This window comes from Acomys russatus, chromosome 5 (genome assembly GCF_903995435.1).
Source record: "Acomys russatus chromosome 5, mAcoRus1.1, whole genome shotgun sequence".
In the NCBI taxonomy this organism is placed as follows: domain Eukaryota; kingdom Metazoa; phylum Chordata; class Mammalia; order Rodentia; family Muridae; genus Acomys; species Acomys russatus.
This window is the reverse complement of record NC_067141.1, coordinates 62,420,039-62,445,090: the sequence shown is the minus strand read 5'-3', so window position 1 is coordinate 62,445,090 and position 25,052 is coordinate 62,420,039. Positions and strand designations below refer to the sequence as shown.

The 25,052-nt window shown below is 47.9% G+C and overlaps 1 protein-coding gene across 1 annotated transcript; it reads left to right on the top strand.

Moving 5' to 3' along the window:
* The first annotated feature begins 1,320 nt into the window (after positions 1-1,320).
* On the top strand, positions 1,321-23,744 carry Got1 (glutamic-oxaloacetic transaminase 1). Its single transcript, XM_051146604.1, has 9 exons — positions 1,321-1,526; positions 9,512-9,693; positions 17,364-17,487; positions 17,937-18,049; positions 18,320-18,424; positions 20,156-20,306; positions 20,395-20,560; positions 21,622-21,764; positions 23,478-23,744. The coding sequence occupies exons 1-9, from the start codon at positions 1,409-1,411 to the stop codon at positions 23,615-23,617; spliced, it is 1,242 nt and encodes a 413-aa protein (XP_051002561.1). The 5' UTR covers positions 1,321-1,408; the 3' UTR covers positions 23,618-23,744.
* Positions 23,745-25,052: the final 1,308 nt, after the last annotated feature.

Here is a 25,052-nt window from a genome sequence, read left to right as displayed (position 1 = left end):
GAAGTCTCATGTTAGGAAGCCATGATTCTGTTTTCTCACTAAATACCAAGGCTCCTTCGAGCATTTGCTCAGTATTTAGTGTAAGAAACAGGGAGGTTCACCAGATCGCAGGCAAAGCAGCATACTATCTACAAGGCGGTATGGACAATGTACAACAACAAAGCTAGTATTTAGAAAGCACTTACTGTTCGCAACTAAACACTTTATGTGTCTTAACTCACATAATCCCCACAACAACCCGGGGGAAAATACTATTATCTCCGTGCTACAGAGCAGGAACGGGCCTGCCCAAGTTAGCGAGTGGCAGCCAGCATCTAAACCTAACTTGCCTGGCTCCAGAGCTAGGTTTCTACTCCTCAGGACATTTTCTAAAAGTGTAATGTCGTCTACTAAGCACCCGACACAGAGGAAGGAGAGATTTCTAACCAGGCTGAGGGTGAAGGGAAGGCTTTATGGAGAGCTGACAGTTGTGAATATTCAAGGTCAACAGGTGGAGAAAGGATGCGGGCAGAAATAGTCTCCAGGGACTGAGCAGCTTGATCTGACAAAAAGCAGCAGCAGTTTGGGTATCTGCCAATCGATGACAGCACACGTGGGAGGAACGGTGCAGAGGGAGGCCTGGCCAGATCCCTGAAGGTCCTTGAGGACTAGCCCCCTCCCCCAGGAAGTAACGGGGTGGGGGTGGGGGTGGGAAAATTCTCAAAGTAGCAGTTGCTCTTCCCTTACTTTCTGCAGGGTCTCCCCTGCCAGCGATCAAGGTAGACTGCACTTCCAGGTTTCTTTCTAGAGAAACACTGAGTGGAGATGGCCAAGGTCACCCACGTTGGACACAGGCACAGAGCGTCCAGGCGGACCACTAGAGTCCTGCGCACAAACGCAGGGAAATTGGCTGTCAGCCCTGCCTGACCAGCTCAGTGACTTGGCGAGGACAACTACCTGTTCAGCGGGTACAGAAAGACCTGTCCTCTACTACACGCACGGCGGGACACCGCCCTAGGTCTCCAGGCCCCAGAAGGTCAGGAGGCTGTCCTCTGGGGACTCCAGCAACCGGCATCATCCTCATCACCCCAAGGAATAAAAGCCTCAGCGATTGGTAACAGGCTATGCCAATCATCCTAGTCTCAGCCCCCACCCCCGCCGGTGTAAATTGCATTGGTTGCATCATACGAGCCTCCTATAAGATTCTCTCCTTGAATTGGCTAATAGAACCTTGTCCCGCCTACCCCTTCTTTGTCGCAAGGTTATGATTGGTTAAGCGCGTTGCCAAGCTCCGGACGCGGCTCCGCCATTGGGAGCCGCGGGCTGCCCCGCCCGCCGGCGAAGGTGAGACTCTCCTCCGGTCGCCGCGCCCCGCACCTCACCGAGTAGCTCCCGGCTCGCGCTCGAGGTCTCTGCAGATTCCGTGGAGATGGCGCCTCCGTCAGTCTTTGCCCAGGTTCCACAGGCTCCTCCGGTGCTGGTCTTTAAGCTCACCACGGACTTCCGGGATGACCCAGATCCCCGCAAGGTTAACCTCGGCGTGGGAGGTAAGGATGCAGTGCTCTGGAATGCGTGCAGCCTCGGGCGGGACCGTGGGAGGAGCTGAGGCTTGGTTTGATGCCTCCCTGAGAGGAGATCCAGTCGAGAAGCCTGAGACCACCAGGGCATCCACCAACCTACCCATTTTGCAGATGGTGATACGGAGTCCTTGGAAAGAGGCGGTGTGTTCAAGGTCACGTAGAACAGGTGTAGCATCTGGGACACAGACGTAGTTTTTGTTTCTCCATCCTGTGTTCTTTATGGTACATGCTCTAAAGCAACGAGGCGGACAGGGATAGCAAGGAGCGAGAAGTCTGGCAGCACTGGGGTCGTGGTCAGCCGGGAACTGGGAATGAGAGAGCTGCTGTGGTGCGTGTTGAGTGAGCTGCAGGTACCAATTAGGAAGCCTGCTAAGCCACGTGGGGTAAGATAGAGGTTCGGCTTATTCTCAGAGTAAATGCGATGAAGCCCAGCTCAGGCCCCACACATCTGGGTCTTCATTTCCTTTTTGTTTTCCTTGAATCAGTTAGCCTTCTGCTAAGGACGTTTGCGTTGGAAAGTCTCTGAAACCCCTTTTAACTCGAGCCTCCAGCGCCTTTGTTATAACCGTCACTTCGATTGTCTGAAGAGCCACACAAGCTTGATTTGCATTTGGCCACATACGGAGGCCAGCCAAGGAGAGCGGAGATGTCCTGTGCAGGGGACCAACTGAAAGTGCTAGAAGGGGGTTTGTAGCAGAGAGTGGCGCGAGGGGGTTCAGAATCAAGATTCTGAGAGGAAGTGAGTGTGCACAGCCCTTGTCCACACGCACACGCTTCATCAAGGAGTAGGCGAGGGCTGAGAGAAAATCCCAAAGTGATGTTTTATTGATGGTGGGTGGTGCATAGGCATACACGATACAGACTATTTTCTCAACTTTTATGTGTGTTTGAAGCTTTTCAAAATAAAGCATAAAAAAGCCAGTGTTACTTGTTTAGCCAATGGAGAGAAATATGTTTTTAGCAGCCGGTAGAACAGGACAAATACTGAAAATTGCGGTGAATAAAAGTCAGAATGGTCACCATATAAGCTCCTTAGTTAAATCCAGCCTAGAACCTCCAAGTGTTTATTATGGGAGAACTAATGAGGTCGATTGCCTTGACCCATTTTATGGGGGTTTTTGTGGAGATTAAATGCACACACTGTGCTTTGAATGAGGTCTGGTGTATGAGCAGGGGTTATATAACGATCAGCTATTTCCATTGTTGTTTTGGCATTTCTTTGAGTGGGTCTCTTAAAATAAGTTGAATAAAAAAAATTTCAGCCCAACAACTGAAAAGTGAGATGGATGACATTGGTTCAGAAATAAAACATTCATGCACTTACTACCCCCCTGCTATAGCGTCCAGCCCAGACAGCCCAAATCAGTCTTTATTTGAGATGCCCATCTCAGCAGCGATGTACTTTTTTTTTTTTTGGTCAGGTTTTCCAGGATCCTAAGAACATGGGCAAATGAGCTGTGCATGTAAGTGTTCTTCCTGCCTGCAGCAGTTCTGTGAGGCTGTTTTCGTGCTCTTCTGTTTGCAGGGAAGGAGCTCGAAGCCCAGGGAGAAAGGATAGCTTGATCCCTAGCTGGGAGAGCTGGGATTCCAGCCTGCCTTCAGGCCTCAGGGTCTCTGGCCTCTTCTTCTGCTTGGAATACCTTGAGCTGGCTGGGGGTAACCAGAAACCTGCAGCCGGAAGAGGCAGGAGACCTGGGTGCCTGGCAGCTGTGGGTCTAATGAGGGTTATTTAATGTCTTTGAAGAGCTGAGGTAGAATGGGCTACTGGGCCTGAGTGATGGTTAGAATCTATCAAAGGTCTACTCCAAGATTACCCAGCATGCTCCATGATTCTATTAGTAGGGTAACTCTACAGTGTGGGGTAATTAAACAAGGGTCAATACACCGAGGAGTTAGAGAGCAGTTATGTGTGAACTGTGGTATATGAATGAAAGGTGTTGTGTATAAACCTGTTTGATTGTGACCATCACCTGTTCTTTGTGAGTGACAGATGCTCTGACAGCAGTCTGATCCAGTAGAATAAAAAATCTCTTTTCTGCATTTGTGTGTCCTGTTTTGCTTATACATATGCCTCAGCACACTCTCTGTAAAGGAGATTAATTACTCACCGAGAAGGGTGCTCGCCCCACGGCCAGAAGTAATGAGAGTGCTCCCTCTCAGGTCTAGCAGTGCTGGGCAGTTTTAGAACAGACGGCTGCTATAACCTCATTAGCTGGTTCCCACTTGCAGATGGTGTCCCCAGAGGTTTTTCTTCTTCTTCTTCTTCTTCTTCTTCTTCTTCTTCTTCTTCTTCTTCTTCTTCTTCTTCTTCTTCTTCTTCTTCTCCTCCTCCTCTCCTCCTCCTCCTTCTCCTTCTTCTTCTTCTTCTTCTTCTTCTTCTTCTTCTTCTTCTTCTTCTTCTTCTTCTTCTTCTTCTTCTTCTGTCTTCTTGGGTCACATTGTGCACCGTTAAGCACAATGCTGATGGAGTTAAGGGGCTTAGTGTTTCTCAAGGCCTCTGACTTTTAGGACAGAGAGACACAAGGCCAGTCTGATGCAGAGTGTCTTGTTTATATGATGGCATGCCTAGCTGGCCAGTGATCTCAGGGATTTGCCTGTCCCCACTGCCCCAAGCTCTAGGGTGACATGACCATGCCCAGCTCTTTATATGGGGCCTGGGATCTGAAGTCAGGTCTTACATGTGTGTGGTAGGCACACATGTGGGTAGGCGCACATGTAGACTGAGCCATCTCTCCATCCAGCCCCAGTCCTTTTTTTAAAAAAAAAAATTATTAATTTATTCAGATTACATCTCAATTGTTATCCCCTCACTTTTTATCTTCCCATTCCTCCCTCCCTCCCCCCCATGTCCTTTTAACTTATCCTTTTTTTTGGTCTATTTAGTTTAGTGGTTTCTCACCTCTTCAGATGGAATTGCTGGTTAGATGAGCTGTGTCAGGTGCTTCTCAGAGCAAAAGGCTGTGCATGGCTCTAGGGTGTGGAGAGGTGAGGGAGGTGGAACCCTCAGGAAGAGAATGAAGATGCTAGCATTTGCTTCTCTGTTCTTCCTTTCTGCAAAGCAAGACAGCTAGGCCTGTCAGTAACCAGTGTGACTGCCCCGGAAGCTTACTCAGGAGGAAAGGCCATGGGTCACAGAGCTCAGCAGCTTGTTGATAAGAAGGCTCCTGATACATTGCTCTGGGCTGAGTGCTTTAGGATAGATATACCTATTAAAACGAGAGAGAGAGAGAGAGAGAGAGAGAGAGAGAGAGAGAGAGAGAGAGAGAGAGAGAGGGCATTTTTGAACTCAGTAGTATCATCTTACTATCTTTGTGATCTTTGGCAAATAATTTCTGGCCTCAGTTTCCAGATTCCTAATACCTATATACTTTGTGGTTTGTTAAAGTAATTAAATGAGAATAAAGAAATGTACAAAGTATTTAGTAAATCCTTGTTATTACCATGGCTTCCCTTTCCAGTAGTGTCTATAATTATGAGAGCTTTCTGTCCTGGCTCTCCTCTCCCGGTGCCCTTCATATTGCCACCATACATTCGGAGTCTTCATCAGCTCCCGTCCCCGCCCACCCACTCATTACCCAGCCCAGGTGGATACTGGAGTCCCCGGCAGCCTCTCCCAGGTCCCACCTGTGTGAGTTCTACATCCTCAGAAGTTAGTCCCTTCTCTTTATCCCCCCCCTCCCCCCCCCCCCACCCCCCCCACCCCCCCCCCCACCCCCCCCCCCCCCCGGTCATTACCTTATGTCAGGTCTTCATCGTTTTCTCTTCTGGATCACTTTGGGAGTCTTCTGACTTATCTGCTTCTCGCGTCCTCTGGGCTTTGTCTCGTCTGGGCTTTGTTTTCTGTGGTGTGGCTCAGATGAGTCTGCAAGTGTACTGCTGCTGGTGTCACAGCTTTTGGATGTTCCCATTAAAACAGAAGGTTCTTGAAAGAAACCCCTGAGACCATAAACTCCCTGTGGTCCCTCCACAGAGCCTGCTCCTGAGGCATTAAAATGCAGAGCCTCAAATGGCTTATGCTGTCCTACTGAGGACCGTGCACAGGTATCCCTCAGCCTGGAATGTCTCTCTTCCCTTGTCTACCTTTTAAACCTTTCCTTATTCACCATTCACACGTCATCCTCTGTAAGATCTTGCCTGACCCACCATGGACAATTAAAGGCTCGGTATGCCGTGTTTGCTGGAGGACAGACTATCTCTGCGCAGCTTTTTTCCTACCAGTGCCTGGGACAGCCAGTGAGTGCTTGTTGATTGATGAGTGAAAGGCAGTCGGAATGAGCAACAGGAGGAAAACAGGACAGGCAGAAGGACTCCGCAGGAGAGGGGGAACTGGGTATCCATAATGCCCGCCTTTGTCACTCCAGTTACCCGGAATAGTCTGCAGTCCTCCTCACCGCTAGGCAACACGGCAGGGTATGTCCAGAACTGAACCTGGGAGAAGTTAGGCAACGAGAAGGGAGCAGCTGAATTGAGCAAGTCACATTTTCCCACAGCACAGTTAGCCGCACTCTCAAGTAGTGCAAATGTTTTTGGCGTGTGTGTGTGTGTGGGGGGGGGGGAGTTCAGCGTATACAGCAATGGTACATGGCCTTTTCTTTCTTCTTTTTTGAGTTTCTCGAGACAGGGTTTCTCAGTGTAGCTTTCCTTGGCTGTCCTGGACTCACTTTGTAGACCAGCGTGGCCTCGAATTCATAGCGATCCACTTGCCTCTGCCTCCCAGAGTGCTGGGATCACAGGTGTGCCCGCCCACGTCCAGCTCCAGTGGCTTTTTCTTTCTTCTACCTGTTTTACAATAATTTAGGAATGATATTACCATAAATATCAACACACAGCATAGCTGTTATATCATGTTTGCAATACCCAGTCACAGCTCTGAAGTTAATAGGGCTGACTTTTCTAAAAGATGCTCACATTTGGTGAATCTAGATGGTGTCCTTTCTGTGTGGTCTAGACACACATCCATTCCGTGACTCCTGGAGTCCTCTTCTGAAATGACCTTGAGTGGCAGGAGTGCCACAGGAGAGCATCTCTTTATAATTACCTCATGCATACCATCCAGTGTGTTCCTCTCTTCTCACCAGGACTGGTGCAAGCACCACATTTCCCAGCATTAAATAGGTTTTCTAAGGATGAAGATTTGGTAGAATGGAGGGCACATTCACAGTAATGACATCCCTCTGAAATCAAGTCCCCAGAGATTTCAGGAGCACGTTGACAACCGTAACCCCGGGAGCTGACTGGGTGGTCTGTTCCAAGAACAGCGCTTCCTCAGAAGGAGGCATTCTGCTGTGTCTTTAAAGAAACCCAGTCAGGTTCCAACTGGTTAAGTAAACTTTGTGTATGTGCCGAAGGGAGTTAGTTTGATTATGCGGGTGATAGCTATGAGTCACATTCTGAGATTGATTCACCAACCCAGAGGCTGGACTGGAGGTGGGTGAGTGGCTGTTCTAGTTTGGAGCCCAGGCCACATTTCTGCTATGCATTGATATATTTCTCGGGTTTATAGATGTCGTATTCCTGGAAAATACAGTTAGCTGACAGAATAGAAAATAGACACATGACGTAAAATGGGCTTATAAAGTGTTTTGTTTGTCATATACGTTTTGACTTGGTAGTTTTACACTTAGAAGGGTTTTCTGTGAATATAGGCATGCTTAGTGATATACGAATAGTCACCCCAATGTTTCCAGTAGCAGACAATTGAAATCATGGTTAATAATTACTATTTATTAGAATATCACTTATTAAAAATTGAGGGAAGAGTGTAATCTCACCCCATGGCGATGTTGTAAGTGGCTCAGCATAGGAGAAATTTCCAGTTGCATTCATAATAAGAGAAATGCAAATGAAAACTGCCTTGACACAAAGTGCACATTCATCCTAGGAATGTACTCAGCGGGGCTGTGGGGAAGCGGACACTTCACGTTGCTGGTTTGAATGTGAATTGATGATTGTCATGAAGAGCAACTAGGAAGTATCTGTCCAAATACATCAGCACGTCCATTTCGAGCCTGCATCTTGCGTGTCTGTGTCGACGCGCGGGACGGTGTATGTGCTAGGTGGTTCACTGAAGCGTTGCTTTAATATCCTGTGGTTGTGAACAACTTGGAAGGCCAACGTGAGAGTGGGAAAATAAAATCGGCTTGGTTTGTTAGTTAAGCAGCTATGAAAAAGAACAAAGACTTTCTGCGCACGTGCATGACGAGAGAGATCATCAAGTGGGGAAAGCAAGGACCAGGGCAGTGTACAGCACTCTGTATGTTACCAAATGCAGGGAGCTGGAGTTGCTTGTGTGTTGTGGGGAAGTTCTGGAAGAACGCGGATGAAACTTAACAACGGTTGTGTGCAGAGAGGGGGATCTGGGAATTAGGCAGTTGAAAAGGGCGGAATGGGGACATGAAGACCCATCGGCTCTCTCATAAAATACGTTCAAGTGGGAAAAAAAGCCCCGCATGTTGGAAACCCTATGTTGGTATGATCCATATCTTATAAAGGAATATGCACTGGCCATCAAGATGACCTTGAACATTCCTGCTCTGTAGCAGAATGCTGGGATCGTGCCCTTCACTGTAAATGTATTAGTGTTTACTTTTTGGGCAAACCTAAAAATTTTTTTTACAGTTAATGTGTTGTTCAGCAAGACACCCTAAGATATGAGTTTCTACTTTTTAAAGATGGAGTGATGGACAGAAATCAACAAGGTAACATGTAGTCAGAATCACTCTTAAGAATTTGGCCTCACCTGCTTAGGCACAGGATTGTCAGCTGACCTACACAGTGGAGTAGGAGGGAAGGGACCCTGTTGGCAGTTAGCTCAGAATGATTTCTGAGTCAAGGCCAAAGCAGCTGCCTGCTGAAGTTGCAGTCCAGCCTAACTTCAGAGTAGTGTATGGGAGACCGGAAGTAGGGAAGGTCAAAGTGGCCTAAGAGTGTGCTAAACGCACTAAAATGTTGAAATTTACGATAACCTGATTAAATGTCCTGAAATAGATAAAATTAGATCAGTCAAGGGGATGTGAGGCGGTTGGTATGCACAGTGAAAATGGTAAACACTGGCTGCTTTCAAAATACACAGAGAGGACAAGAATGTGTTTAAATGGGTCCCTGGTCATTGTGTAACCCGCTGCCGGACACCGGGCACAGGACATTGGCTTGCTGTGTGACACGCTTCTGCACTTTTACAACTGGAGGAGGCAGACATCCTTCACCTCTCTCCTCCTTTCTCCGTGTTTGTGTTTGGAGGTGCAAAGATTTTGTTAGGTAGCCCCAAGCCAGACGTGTCCAACCCTTTGACATTGCATCATGACATTGTCATTGTCTCTAAGCCCGCCGGGTCATGTTTAAAGCTACTCTGGGATACATGCAGGCTGTGGGCTGCAGTTTGGACATGCCCGACCTACGCTTTTCGGGAACTCTCTTGGAGGCATGGGGATGGGATTGCTAGATCACTGGTAATAGAGACTCGATGGCATTCTTGGTGTCAGCAGCTACCAGCAGTGCCGTAGATGGCTTCTGTTTACAGCTATTTCTCTGACTTGACCGGCGTCTACGACTTCCCAGTTTTATTTTATTTTATTTTTTATTTTTTGTTTTCGAGACAGGGTTTCTCTGTGTAGCCTTGGCTGTCCTGGACCCACTTTATAGACCAGGCTGGCCTTGAACTCACAGCAATCTGCCTGCCTCTGCCTCCCGAGTGCTGGGATTAAAGGTGTGCGCCACCACGCCCGGCTCCCAATTTTATTTTAGCATTCTAATTTTGCAGGTCATACTAAAAGCTGTATGATCTGCAAGGGAGTGAAAACAGGGCTGTCCTCTGTGCCTAGCACTAACCCAGGACTTGGCCCAGCAAGTGAATGCACTTTGGGTTTCTGTCTCTGTCCTGTTTTGGCTAGAAGGTGGTGGAATTTTCTCGGATGGCACCTGAGATTCACGAACGTTTCTTCTTTCTAACCCAGCATACCGCACAGATGACTCTCAGCCCTGGGTTTTGCCGGTAGTGAGGAAGGTGGAACAGAAGATCGCTAAGGACAACAACCTCAACCACGAATACCTGTCCATCCTGGGCCTGGCCGAGTTCCGGAGCTGTGCTTCTCAACTCGTACTTGGGGACAACAGCCCAGCTCTCAAGGAGAATCGGGTGAGTTTGGGGGTGCCGATAGTTTCTTATAAGGAACTGTAAATGTTAAAAAAAAAGAGAAAGAAATCAAAAAAAAAAAAAAAGAAAAAAGCAAGCCGGGGCATGGTGGCACACACCTTTAATCTCAGCACTCGGAGGCAGAGGCAGGCGGATTGCTGTGAGTTTGAGGCCAGCCTGGTCTATAAAGTAAGTCCAAGACAACCAAAGGCTATACAGAGAGACTGTGTCTCGAAAAACAAAAAACAAACAAACAACAACAACAAAAGGCAAGTTGTATGTGCTTGAAGGTATTGAAAGTTATGTCTTGAGAATTGTCAGAAAAATGCATTTTTTTGAAGGCAAGGTGACCTCTTTTAAGTTTTATTTGCTTATTTGTTTGTCCTATGTGTGTGGGCATTATGCTCACATGCATGTCTGTGTTTCTTGTGAGTGCCTGGTGCCCAAAGAGGCCACAAGAGGGTATTGGATCCCCTCGGACTAGAGTTACAGATGGTTGTGATCTGCCATGTGGGTGCTGGGAATCAAACCAGGGTCCTGGAAGAGGAAGAGCAGCTAGTGCTCTTAACCACTGGGCCATCTCTCCAGCCCAGCCAATAAATTCATGATTAGTGTGAACAGATAATGTGGCTGTATCCAGAGCTGAGCGTCATGTTCAGGTTGGTCCAGTACATTATTGGCTTTCAGTTTCAAGAAGTTACTGGAACTGAGGGAAGTTAATGAGGCCTGAAGAATCCAGGGAGCTGCCTGGACTCTTCCCTACCAGTGCTTTTGGCCGTAGGCAAGTCATTTACCTATGTATCTTCATTTTAGAAAGAAAATAATTTGTAGCTCATAATCCCATTAGGGGTTCTTACATAAGGGCTTTCCTCTAAAATTATATCCAGAATTTAAGAAGTTTTCTCAATTTAACTCATATTCTTAGGTATCTGTGATCCCTCAACATTTAAAGACCAGAATTTCCCTCCCTTTCTTAGGTTTGGTGATTCTTCTAGCCCTTCCCTCAGTCACTTTCATTTAACTGCCTGTGTTATAAATACAGATGTGTGCAAAAATAGTGTGTGTTGGAAGCAGACCCCGTGAGATAGGGTGTTTATGGTAGGAAGTGGTGATGGAGAGATTCAGGCAGAGGGAGACCCTTGGGACCGCAAATGGGACTTGAACAATAGTGGGTACCCGGCCAGGGGTCTCGTCCCTTGCTGAGGATGAGTATTAACCTGCAGTTTGTAAACCAGACCCTGTGAACCCCATGTAGAGCCAATTTAATCAGAGTCTTAAAGGGGCATTGGCTTCTTTTCTCCCCACAACTGCAATGAGAGGTCTTTGTTTTTTTGAGACAGGGTTTCTCTGTGTAGCCTTGGCTATCCTGGAACTCACTCTGCAGACCAGGCTGGCCTCGAACCCAGAGATCTGCCTACTCTGCCCCTAAGTGCTGGTATTAAAGGCGTGCACCAACTCCTGGCTTGGGAGTATTTTTAAAAAGGGCCCCCAGTTGACTCCAAAGTATATCTAGGTTTGAAAAAAACCCACAAAGTAGAGAAGATAAGAAAGCAGCACTACTGTCTGCTGTAGAGAGACTTGCTTGAGGACTGACTTTTGCACAGGGGTTACCTAATGAAAGTGTTGTTTGACCCAGGTAAACCTGGGTGGGAAAGGAGGAACAATAGTCCAGTTAGCTGTTATGCAATTGAAATCAGCTGCCCTCCTTACTGGCCAGGCCACGTTGTAACCAGGCCACGGTTCACACACACAAAGAGCCACGCTGTGGAGTCATTTGAGGAGTTGCTCACCTGTTGTTTGCAGCAGGCTTTCCCTCGCCAGATGCCCTGATAAGCTGAATGGCAAGGTGAAGTAAAGGTTTCAGGAATGCTTCCTTACAGGTGCCTTGAAGCAGGAGGCTCTGCTGGTGGACTTGGAACCCAGGTCACTCATTAGACAGGTTAATCAAGGTTCTGGCTAAATTTCTGTGTGAGGCTTTGACTTGCCTCAGGGAACTGAGGGTGTGAAATATGTGTATTAGGGGGCAGGGGTGGTGTGGAAAAGCTGCCCTGTGGAAACCCAGTGTTTCCCCAGACAGAAGTGGATGGTCTTTAAAAAAAAAATAAGTAATTTGTATTGATCCTTTGAGAATTTCACACATTGAATTTTTCTCATACTCGTGGCCTCTTCTCAGACCCCACCCCCAAGCTTTGTGTCTTCGCTTTTTAGAAAAATAATATACTGGGTTCAGTTTGTGCTGCCTGGATATTCATGGATGCAAGGCCATCAACTGGAGCATGAGACCAGCCATGCTGTCTACCAGGAGCCTTAGGAAAAGCTGACCTGCTCTTCCCCAGCAGCCATCAGCTCTCAATAGCTCCTCAGTTAGGGGTGGGGCTTGTGAACTCCTTCCTGCTCCATGCTAGGACTGTGACTGACTTGGTCTTACATAGGTGAACACAGCTACTCTGAGGCTGAGAGTGCAGGGGTCCTGTCACATCCAGAACACAGTTTTGTTCCATTCCACCTTACCCACTGGCTCTTAAAATCTTTCTGCCTCCCTCTTCAGTGGTCCCTGAGCCGTGTGTGTGTGTGTGTGTGTGTGTGTGTGTGTGTGTGTGTGTGTGTGTTTATAGGGCCTCTAGTCTCCTTTTCATTTTCACACTACATCTGGAGACCTTCCTTTAGAAAGCGCTAGTCTTGCCACCTGCTCCTTCCCTCCATGTGATGCACCTCCACTGCTGCCTCCAGAGTGTGGTCCAGCTTCTAGCTTAGCATCTCACTTCCTTTCTCCCCTGGGGTTGTATTTCCTCAGTTCCACAGGCCCAGAACCCCCACCTGGCTTTTCCTCCTTTTTCATACAATGCCTTTTCTTGCTTCAGCAGCTCTCTAGTCTGTGGAGGAATGTCTTGAGTAGATGTAACAACTGTCAAAAAAGCACTGTTTAGCCAATCAGCTGGGCAGAAGGACAGGAAGTGGAAAGCGGGACTTCTTGGAGAGGGGGGAGGAGCCAAGAATTGACAGTTGATGGAGAGGAATTGATGATTGACAGTTGACAGGGAAGGAGGAAGAAGCCTCCAAGGACCAGATTGGCAAGTGCTTGGGATATATGTATGTTATGAGGTTTAGAGTAGTTTATTTTAGTTGCGATTAGAATCAGTTTAGATTCTGTTCGCGTAGTGCTTTCAGCTTTAAAGTACATTTCAGACTCTGTGTCAGTTATTGGCTAGCTAGGCCAAACCAATACAATTTAATGGAACACTAGTCCTCACCTCTGAGACCTTCACGACCTGATCAAGGGTCACTTCTGTGCTGAATTATCTGTTTCTCAGGTGTGGCCAGTCACTTATGCTCTCTGAATTATGCTGTGAATGCTTGAAGGCTGGGAATAACAGAACACACTGTGGTTTTACGATAGTGCCTAATAAAAAGTATTCTCATTTTATTGTATATATGCTAGTGTTTTGACTGCACGAATATGTGCACCATGTGCATGCCTGGTGCCCGTGGGGGTCAGGAGAGTTTCAGATCCTCTGGAACTGGAGGTTCAAATGGCTGGGAGCCACCATGTGGACCCAGAGAGCCAAAACCAGGTCCTCCACAAGAGCAGCAAGTGCTCTTAACTGCTGAGCCAGGTCTCCAACTTCCTAGAATGCCCAATTATATAAGGCTTTTTTCCCCTCATAACTTGTGATCCTGGCTAGGGATCAAGGCTTGCCTATTCATTTCACACATGCTCCACAGCTCTTGGGACTTCTGAGTGTCTCAGACGTTTGAGTCATCCACTCCCTTGTCGGAAGGGCCAGGCACATTGCCTGATGCTAGGACCCAGCAGTGACCAGACATACAGGTGAACGCAGAGACGGCCCGTGCTTCAGTTGGCTGTGTTAGCATTGCCAAATGCTGCCCTAAGTTGTTCTAAAACTCCAAGCTAACACTAACGCTAAAAGATAGCAAAGGAAAACAGAAGAGAGAGAAGGTGGAGGAGGAGGAGGAACAGGAAGTGGAGGAGGAAGAAGAAGAGGAAGCATGTTAGCTATGGGGGAGGGAGGGAGGCTGGATTCGGTTTTAACTGATGTGGCCGGAATCCGAGGAGACCGGCAGTCATGTTTTCCTTATGCAGCATTCCTGTCCAGGGTTAACGTTACCACCTCTTTTGAAGGACCCCAATTTCTGGGACCTCACTGCCTCTTACTATTTTTCCACTTTCGGACTTTAGGACTCACACAAAATGTCCGTTTGCTTCTCCAGTTGTAGGCTCAATTTCCTTAACAATTTTACTTTAGTATGGACTTATTAAATGAGCGTACCTCCCTTACAGCCCGACTAGCCTAAATAAGAGGAAAAGGAGATTAAGGAAAACAAGAAGGAAACCTGGGTATCAGTTCCTAGGAACAATTCTCCTGGCGTAGTCAGCAGGATTTAAGTGGACCAGCAAGTCCACCAAAGTTGCTGCTGGAACCTGGAGCAACTGGTCTTTAAGAGCTTCTCGAAGTGGAGTGATGAACAGCCAAAAACCAAGTCCCAACAAAAAGCCCAAAGCCTCCTGTTTTGGGCCCGTATATATATCCTCTCAGTCTGTTCAAGGACCTTTTTCAGCTGGCAACAACCAAGCCACCCATGAAGTGGTTCAGCTTCTAAGTGGAAAAACATGCTGCCCTCTCACATCTAAGTGGTAAACATCCTGATTTCTTCCCCACACTTGGGATCAAAACAAAACCAGGTTTATCTCCCCTACATCCAGCAGAGCAGTGTTCCAGGCGGTGCCATTCCTGAGCCATGGCAGTCACGCCAGGTAGCCATGGTAGATCTGACATTACAGCCTTCCATGCTGTGAGATCTCAGGCTCCTACTTTGACCCTTGCCTCAAGGAGTCCTGGGATCTTTCTCTGCCTCAGGTCTTTTCCATACTCTGTTCTTTCTTCAGCTGGTTGGGCAGGAGCTTGTGTGGTGCTCTGCATGAGATATGGTAAGCGTTGCTATGGCACCCAGGTGAAAAGTGTGACCCTGGCCACCAGCAGCTTCTGGTGGGCTCTGCTCTCCTCACAGTGAAATAACATGAGCAAATTATGGTCTCAGATATGATCCTGGGGTCTGGCAGTTTTATGTCCACATAGGAAGCACATGTCGAGCCCTCTTGTCTAGCTTTGAGTGGTTGGCTCCTTGAATTGGGTCCAAGTGACTGACTCCATGAACTGTCTGAACTTATTTTCTTAGATATAAATGATTTTCTTTTTAACCAAATGTAGGACTTTCTTGGCCAAACAATAGTTCTTACCATGACTGAACTGCTACTTCGTTTAGTGACAAAAAACAGCTCTTGTTAATTGCGATATTCAGAGTAACTTACATTTTGCTGACGCCATCCAGTGTTTAATTTTCAGGTCACGACAGTTTGATAATTCAGGATTTCATGTGCCATACGCTATGGGTGCTGAGGTAGGTAGCTCGTGTTGATGAAGTAGATTTGTCTTTTTTAGGATCATTTTCAGTCGCGTGTACTCAGGCTCTGACACCATGTGCATCTGGAATCGGAGGGCGGGTGGGTAACCTCAGGACCCCCACTCTCTCCTCTGCTTTCCTTTGCTATGGTTGAGCATTCGTGTTCGCTTAGAGTTTTAGAACAACTTAGGGCAGTTTTTCTCCTCTATAGGGAGACTTTCTTTTAACCTTTGTATTCCAAATACTATAATGCCTGAATCCATGCCTTCGTCACATCACTCCAAGGTTACCTGTATTTGTCAGTCTTGTATAGGATCAAACTGCTGCCAAAGCAAATTCAAGATAGCTGAGTATGCTTTTTAAATTGTGACATTTTACAGAGAATACAGAGAATGATCAGATCTTTTTCTGTGTCTTTAGCGTCACCGTGAAGGGCTGGAGAGATGGCCTAGTGGTAAAGAGTTCTCACTGCTCTATCGGAGGGCTGGGGTTTGGATCTCATAGCACCCACATTGGGCAGCTTACACATGCCTGTAATTCCAGCTTCAAGTGTTTCAAAACCGGTTTCTGACCTCTGTAGGCATGTGTGTACACACACACACACACACACACACACACACACACACACACTGTAAAGAAAACTGACTTATAGATTAGAACAAAGTCCCTCTATTTCTACAATTACTACTCCTAGAATCGCTCATAAAGTATCCTCTGTTAGGAGACTGCCATGTGTCCCTTTGTGTTAATTGCTTTTTGTTATCATGATAAAATGCTATGACCAAAACCATCATATGCAAGAAAGAATTTATTTTGGCTTATGGTTCTGAGGGTTTGAATCCTTAATTAATGACAAGGAGGTGTGCAGGAAGCTGAGTGGTAACATCTGCGTTTGTATGCGGGAAGCAGAGGATGAACTGGACGGGGAATGAGCAGCATAGCCTGCTAAATGTTACATCAGCTCCCGACAGCGCCATCTGCTGGGATCAGTGTGCAGATACCTCAGCCTGTGGTGGACATTTTCCATTCAAACCTTACCTTTTTCCTTCCTTCCTTTCTTTCTTTCTTCCTTTCTTTCTTGATTTTGAGACAGGGTTCCTCTATGTAGCCCTGGCTGTTCTGGAATACCCTTAAACTCAGAGATCTGCCTGCCTCTGCCTCCCAATTGCTGGGATTAAAGGCATGTGTCTACTGCCTCTCTTCCCCTCTCCTCTCTCTGTCTCTCGTCTCTCCCCTTCCCCTCCCTCCCCGTCTCTCTCTCTGTCACTACATAGTGCTGGGGATTGAACCCAGAGCCCCCCACATGTTAGGCAAGCGCTTGAGCACACCCCCAGCCGCCTCCTTTTATTCACAGACTTTTTCATGTGATCCCTTTGTTCTCCTTAATCTCACAGACATAGTGGGCAACATCTAATTCATATCTTTTCTCTACTGAAAGGGTTATGCTGAAGCCTCACTGGAATTTGAGGGGTCAAATCGGAGATAGGTAGATGGAGTGACATACAGGAGACAGAGTGACCAGACCCAGGGTGGAAGGACCTCAGTCATGCCCACTCACGACCCTAGCCAGCTGTCTCTCCTTTTGTGAATCATGTATTCCTCAATCTGCTTTTTCATTTGTCAACTGGGGACATAGAGTTTACTTTGTAGGGTATGTGATGCCCAAATGGGACTGTAGATGAAGGCATTCTGTAAGTGGTAGAACAGAGAACTTCACTGTTGCCTGTATTAGGACTCTAGGCTGAAAGGAAACTGAGCAGAGGAAGGAAAAATCTGCCTATCATCTTTGTTTGGGACAACACGTTTCTGGGCATTAATAAGCCTGTATTCCATAGATAGATGGAGTCAAGTATGTGTCGAGGAGCCTCCTGAAAGGAGTGATCTTGGGATGGGTGTTGAAAAGATGGGGTTCCCTTGCGAGGCACACACTACCATAGCCCAGGTCTTTCTGCCCATGCTCATAATGGAAGTCCCTCCTGGGGTCAGAACAAGCCTGAAGACCTGGCTGTCCTGCTCCCTGGCTGGGGACTGAGCAGAGGCTTCATCTCTGACCTTTCTGCCCCTTGGTTCCCTCACTTGTAAACATTAGCAGGTAACAAGATCTTCCCATAACTGCTGGAAGTTTTGATGAACTCATACACTTAAGCTTTGTGCAGAACAGATACAAAGTAAGACTTCGTTTCTGTCACACTGTTTCCGATGTTAGCTGATCTCACGGTTGTCAGCCTGTGACCCCAAATCTTCTCTTTCAGGTTGGAGGTGTGCAGTCTTTGGGAGGAACAGGTGCACTTCGAATTGGAGCTGACTTCTTAGGGCGATGGTACAATGGCACTAACAACAAGGACACCCCCATCTATGTGTCGTCGCCAACCTGGGGTGAGCCTGTTGGCTGTGAGAGAGGAGCGCCTGCAGCTGCCAGGGCTGTCCTCACGATGCTCAGTGACTGCCCAGAAGATGTAACCTATCCCCAGAAGGGCTGGCTTTGGGGAACCGTTGAGCACTGGATTATAGCAGCACCCACAGAAAGCTGCCGGTCAAATTTCAACTGGGAACACCTTTTCCCAGGATTCTCTGTAGTCTTGCATTGTAGTCCGTGCTGAAGGTTCCCACTGTAAAGGTGAAAGTAGGAGGCAGCCCTCTCATAGGCTACAAGTCTGGAGTTCTTATAACTGGTTGAGCTTGTTCCTGGCACTCTAACTCGATAGCTAGCCTCCACCATGGCCAGTGGACACTGAGCCTCGGGGCTGGAGCTCACCTGCGTGCCTTCTGGTTTCTGCTTCCTCGTGTTTGAAAAAGCCCTTACCGTTTGTCCCCTTGCTTTGCAGAGAACCATAATGCTGTGTTTTCTGCTGCTGGCTTTAAAGACATCCGGTCCTACCGCTACTGGGATGCAGAGAAGAGAGGACTGGACTTCCAGGGTTTCCTGAGTGATCTGGAGGTGGGTGATACAGAAGAGCAGTAGAGAATTCTCTTGAGGAACAGCAGGGGAAAACTTTGGATCCGTTGATAAGTGAGAGTTGGAGACTTTTTCTCCAGTCAGGTAGTGGTTTCTGATCTAGCAGGCAAGAGGCTGATTGCCCAACAGAGTGACACGAAAGATGCTAAGTGTGGTTAATGCTTGCCCTCTTACTTACTGTGTCCCGGGTTCTGCCGACTGTCTCCTGATACTCCTGCTCTGTCAGAGCTGATGTAGCTTTCTTCTCCTTAGAATGCTCCCGAGTTCTCCATCATTGTCCTCCATGCCTGTGCACACAACCCAACTGGGACCGACCCGACCCCAGAGCAGTGGAAGCAGATCGCTGCCGTCATGAAGGTATTGGCTTTTGCAGAGCGCCTCTGTTAAGCAGGATGCATGGTTTACTTTTATTTAGTCCGAAGAGGAAAACAAGTATTAACTGTAAATCCTATCGCTCCAGCAGAGTATTAATTTGAGTGTGTATGGTCTTTAACATGTATATATTTTTTTTACAAAGGTGGAATAATTTTCTTTCTATTATTTTGCATCACTTCCCCCTTTTATTTCTTTATATACATAACCATTGAATGCTTTATAATAAAGCATCATTTTTCATAGCCATATGATCCTTTCATGGATAATGCCATCTTCAGAATTGGGTAAATCAGTTGAGGAATGTTTTAAGTTTCAGATTTCTTGACCTGGTTTATATTTGTAGTAAAGCTTTTTTTTAAAAGTTGGTTTTTTGAGACAGGGTTTCTCTGTGTAGCCCTGGCTGCAATGGAACTTGTTCTGAAGACCAGGCTGGCCTTGAACTTCTCTAAGTTCTGCCTGCCTCTGCCTCCTGAGTGCTGGGATTAAAGGCTTGTGCCACCACCTTCCTGCAGAACTATATCTCTTTAGGATTGCTTTCTAGATGAATGTTTCTAGCTCAAAGTGTATATTTACTGCCACTGTACTTACGGGATGCTTACTAAGCAACTGACAGGTGTTGGGTACCATTGGGGTAATAGCCTGTTTGAGAAAAACAGGGGTTAGTGTTCCGAGCAGCGCCGATACTTTGAGGTGAGGCTTGGGTGAGTTCTGTGGCGGTATACAGCCCAGCCTATATTGCTAGTGATGGACTAAACCTTCCTGGAAGAAGTGGTCTCCATGCTGAATCTTGGAAAGGAGGCGGCACAAAGACAGTGTCAGGAGGGAGCTGATGGAAAGCTGGCCAGTAGAGGGGGAAGCACGCCCCAGCCCATCCCAGGAGACAGTATGCCCATTTAAGGAACTGAAGGACGGCTTGATATTGCCTAGAGTTAGGGGTGGGGCGGTGTCAGGGGAGGGCCAGTGGTGTATTTCGGGAGTAAATAGGGCTGACCCTGGAGACCAGCCTGGTAACATGGTGTGGACTAGCTCAGAGGGAAGCACGATGAGACGGCCGGAAGTCAGATATTGCCGTTGTGGGAGTGGCCAGGCACCAAATGAAGCAGGGAGATGCAAGCGACCCCTCAGGAGACTGGATTGGCAGGAATTGGGTGCGACTGGATGTGAGGCGTGAACTGCAGGGGTTTGTGTGAAGGTACACTGAGCTTTCTGGTTAAGACAGTTCAGGAGACAGTTCAGCAGAGTTCGTCTTCTCAGTGTCAAAGGCACAGGTCCAGCAAGGGGGCTCTTTGAAGAGATGGGGGTGATGTTCCTGAGAATCTGGTGGAGCGGCATTGAGGTGAGGAGGCCCTGGGGTTCCCAGACCTCACTTAATTAGCTTATCATACCAGGGATTTCCTGCAGAAGGACCCACTGACACAGAACAGTACCTCCAAGCTTCAGAAACGAGCCCCGGTGGCAAAGCTGCATTGTGGCGCTCCAGTACAGTACGCGGTTAAGAAGGAAGGTTCATGGAAATCATTGTTGGCTGCTTGGTAGCCAGTGAAGCGGAATTAGATGCAGAGTGGCCAGTGGATAAATGAATACAAAGACAAGAAACACAAGGAAGGTTCGGGGTAGAAGTTCCTTCCTGGTGCTGAGTGGGAAGGAAGGGCCCATGCCTGAGGCTGGTTCCAGAGGACGTCCTGCCCTGACTTGCTTTCCCCTTCCTCGCAGCACCGTTTTCTGTTCCCTTTCTTTGACGCAGCCTATCAGGGCTTTGCGTCTGGCGACCTAGAGAAAGATGCGTGGGCTGTTCGCTATTTTGTGTCTGAAGGCTTCGAGCTCTTCTGTGCCCAGTCCTTCTCCAAGAACTTCGGGCTCTACAGTGAGTGCGTTCTAGAGTCTCAGCCCTGGCCCCCTGCCCCTTCAACCCCACATCAGCAAGCTAAGCCCCGTTCTCATCTTCTCCTTAGATGAGAGAGTGGGCAATCTGACCGTGGTTGGAAAGGAATCTGACAGCATCCTGCGGGTCCTTTCCCAGATGGAGAAGATTGTGCGAATCACTTGGTCCAATCCCCCAGCCCAGGGAGCACGGATCGTGGCCTGCACCCTCTCTGACCCTGAGCTCTTTAAGGAATGGTAAGGGGTTTGAATCCTGACGGGTGAGGGTGGGGGTGCAAAACTCAGTTGTCCCGTTGCATTTGCCTAGGTTTGTCTTTTGATCTTGAGTGAGGCAGGATGCAATTATTGTAACCTCTCTGAAATTCAGGTATTTCCATAAAGTGGGACTGATAACCCAGGTCACGCGTGCGTGGCAGCACAGCACCTTTGTGGAGAAGCCCTGTGGTGGGGGCTGGTTCTTCATTTCTTCGCTGCCCAGTCTTCCTTCTGTAGAGCTGGAAGGCGGGAATTCCCAGGAGAACAGGCTGTCCAACTTCAAGGCAGTGTGGCCATTTCTCCCCCTTCTCCTCCTGTGCATACGCAGGGTGGTGAAATTTAGCCCACAGACTGGTCATAGTAGAAAAGGTTGCAACTAAGCACTAATAAAGGGATGAAGCCATTATAATATCACACTTTTAGCAGCAGCTGCGTGAAGCTTAGGACATCTTTTCTTCTGGAATTTTCCATTTCATCTTTTCTGACTGTGGTTGACCAAAGAGAATGGAAACCACAGGAAGTGAAGACACATGTCTTATTTCATTTAAGAAGACTATGGCTTTCATGCAATGGCTAAGTGTATACTAAACAGACCCCTTAGGCCTGGTGGAGTACATGATCCTATTGGTATCAGCACCCCAGTGAAGCCAGAAAGGGATGTTAATGCAGTAGAGCAGGGGTCCCCCAGACCAGCACTGGACTCTTATCTGTAAGCACAGTCCTTGTTGATACCTTGTGTGTGACTGTGTGTCTGGCTGTTCATTCACCTGTTCAGGAACCATAGTAGACAAGTCATGACGTCAAAATTGCAGGGTGTTTTGTTTGCTTGTTTTGGCCACAGGGTCTTGTGATGCACTGTAGTTGGGCTTGGAAACCGTAGACCAGGCTGGCCTCAAACTCCTGCCTCTGCCTCCTGAGTGCTGGGGGTTAAAGGCACACACACCACTGCTGCCCAGCTTAAATTACAGTGTTTGAACCTGTGTATCTCTGTGACTCCTCTCGCCTGTGTGCACGGGTATTGATAACTACTTCCTGTGTCCCAGGATAGGTAATGTGAAGACGATGGCCGACCGCATCCTAACCATGAGAGCTCAACTCAGGGCCCGCTTAGAAGCTCTCAAGACTCCGGGGACCTGGTCTCACATCACTGACCAGATTGGAATGTTCAGCTTCACAGGGCTGAACAGTAAGTGGTGCCCCTACCTCGCACCCCCCAGAGCCCCCCAAACCCCCCTCCCCCCACGCAAGCCTCCTGAGCATGTGTGCGCACATGACCCAGCCCTCCCCCGCCAATCCCCCGGGCACATGTGTGCACGCCACCCAGCCCCTCCCCCAGCACGTATGTATACATGGCACAGCAGTTCTTAGCCAGCTGTTGCCAGCTAGTCAGGCATCACTTTAGACCGGAACAAGTCAGGTTTTCTCAGTCTGCTCCCCGCCCCACCTCCAGTTCCTCGAGTCTCAAGCTCTGTTGTAGTCTGGCCCTCCTGACCCTTGATTTTGGTATTTTCGTTTTTGTGGCTTAGAAAGTGGCTAGCTGAGAAAAAAACAGGATTTGTAAGTTGGGTTTTTAATTTATAACTAGTTTCTCAGAAATTGGCAAGCGCCTTTGGATTTACCGTAATCATTAGCCTAAGTACTTACTATATATGGTTCCTTAGGGACCAACATTCCCAACAGGTCTTCTGCAGTCCCTAGGTAGTGCCCTCAAAAAGATGTTGCAATGTTATCTTTCTTTGTCATAAATTTAAAAATTGGGTAGGGATTTAGTTGGGATTAAAAGCGGACTGGAAGTCCAGTGGGCATGATTGTGGCCAGCTGTTAGTGGAGGTTCCCCATGGTAGAGGAGCCATTTACTTATTAAGTACCTTGCTGGGCACCTGCTGCTAGCCTGGTGCAGAGTGGCCACTCGCCTGTCCGCCTGATGGCCCTTCGAGGGCTATGTGTTGGGTCCTGTTGTAGACGGAACACTAGAGGCTCTAGCCAGGTATGTCAGTGCCAGCTTTAGGTGGGCTGAAGAGAAACAACAGAGTTTGTTCTATTTTTTTCTTCTCATTTTATTAAGAAAACAGAGGTGCCAGGTGTAGTAGGCAGCTTTTTATTCCATCACGTGGGAGGCAGAGGAGAGTGTTGAACTTTTCCTGTGCCCCATCTGTGAAATGGGGATAATAAGGCTATCTCACCAAGACCACTGAAGCGCTTCGGACACTGCCTGGCACGCCACGCTTGCCCAGTGTGACCCTATCATTTTAGTCCAGTCTAGTCCATGTCTTCAAGGTGCTAATTAAGCAAAAATCTGCTAGAATTCTATCTCAGTTTTGCAGTAAAACAAAATCACTGTAGTGATCGTAGGATTGAGGAAGTGTAGGCGTCCCCTTCCGCTTTCACATGTGGTGTTTTTCTGCAAACACGGAACCCCTGGTGCATCCAGGGAGGCCGGGGGGCTGGATGAAGAGCTGACGGTCCCAGGTCCCAGGGTCAGGGTGGTTCCTCAGCCTGTTGGGTCAGTCATCGTGATGGGCTCCTGTCAAACGCATGGGGAAAGAAAGTGCTGAGTGGAGGTTGCTAGGTGCTCTGGGCCACGCAGCCACAAAGCGGGCACTGTGTAACGGGTTTTCCCTATCAGTGTACCAGCCTCGTGCCTCATGGCACGTCCCGATCGAGAGGGGAGTCTAATGTGCAAGAGCCGGCAGGGAGCTGGTCCCAGACTCAAAGCTACATCCTGAGAACGGAACGTTAGCTGCGGAGAAGTCTTCGCAGGGTCTAGTGGGTAGTTTTCTGTTTGTTGATTGGACGCATGCGCGTGTTAAGGCGGAAGAAGAGGAGATCGCAGCTGTCCTGTAGATCCCAGGACGTCCGTGCCTTAAGTCAGCGTGCTGCCCTCCTGTCTTCTTTACAGCCAAGCAGGTGGAGTATCTGGTCAATGAGAAGCACATTTACCTGCTGCCGAGCGGTCGGATCAACATGTGCGGCCTAACCACCAAAAACCTAGATTACGTCGCTACCTCCATCTACGAAGCCGTCACCAAAATCCAGTGAAGAAACACCGCGTAGTTCATGCCACCAAAGCGGTTCTTTGTCACGTCTTCCCTGCCTGCGCAAACTTAGCTGTACTTGCCCCTGGATTGGAGATGACCGTGGCGAGGCAACTGTTGCTTAGCTGTTCCCCCCCGGTACGGAGAAGACATTTCTTGAAATGAACCAGGGGGGCCTGGGATTATAGCCTTTTGGAATCCAGAGCAAATTAAAGTTATTTAAGAGTAAGAAGTACTTTGGTATGAGATATGGTTACCTTGCCTTCCTGTCTAGCATTCTGTAGGAGCCGTGGAGCCGTGGGCTTCTGCGTGCTGCTTGACTGTGCAAAGTCCAGTCCCAAAGATCAAGTTGTGAGGAGCCGGGCTTGACTGTGGGTGTGGCTGGGGCATTAAAATTCATCATCTCCACCCCGTCTCCCGCCTCCCTGATCTGCATGGCTGTGTCCCTAATCTGGAAAATTAGATTTTTAAGGCATTTGTGGCCAGTATTTATATCCTGACACACCAGTAGATCTGCATATTTAACTGAAATGAAAGTCCGATTAGAGCTATTTGCTCTTGTGGTGTGTGGCACATTGTGATATTTTCTTAGTCCATTCTGTTGTGCTGTTTCACTTAAAAAAATTAAAAATGCTGACGAAGACAAGTGGAATTGTGTTTGTGATTCATTTAATGAGTTGTGACCCACAATTTAGAATGAAGGCTTTAGAGAGATTTGCTAATGGCTAAAGGTAAAAAACAAAGCAAACAAAACGTGTTCCTTGAAATCGAAAGCTGTAGTGGGATCATGGCTGTAAGTCCATGTTGCTTTTATTAGGTTTAACATCCAGACCCTGCCCCCCCCCCCCTTCTTCTTCTTCTTCTTCTTCTTCTTCCTTCTTCTTCTTTCTTCTTCTTCTTGTTTTGGTTTTTCGAGACACAGTTTCTCTATGTAACAGCTCTGGTTGTCCTGGACTCTCTTAGTAGACCAGGCTGGCCTCGAACTCATGTCGATCTGCCTGCCTCTGCCTGCCTCTGCCTCTCGAGTGCTGGGATTAAAGGCATGTGCCACCACGCCCAGCCTGTTATTTTTCTTAAGAAGCTGGGATGACGTCATTTAGAGTGATTCTAGAACACCAGCCCTTCCCGTAACAGCTGGAGTACCTCCTAGCATACTGGCAAAATTGCAGCTGCTTAAACACGTCACAGTTTCCAGAATCCAGGCACTCTGCGAATGGTGGCTGTGCGGAATTGGTAAGGTTATACATTGCTTTAACAGAGTAACCACTGGGGAGTCCCAACATTTAAAAGCACTCTTCAGCATTTCCTAGGACTCAGATGAGGTATCCCTCCCGGAGCGAAAGTCTGCTTCATGCTGTCCCTGAGTCACCCTGTTTCATCTGGGTGTGGTGAGGAATTCTTTCCAAGCTGGCCAAAGCACTGTGTTTTGTTAGTATAGC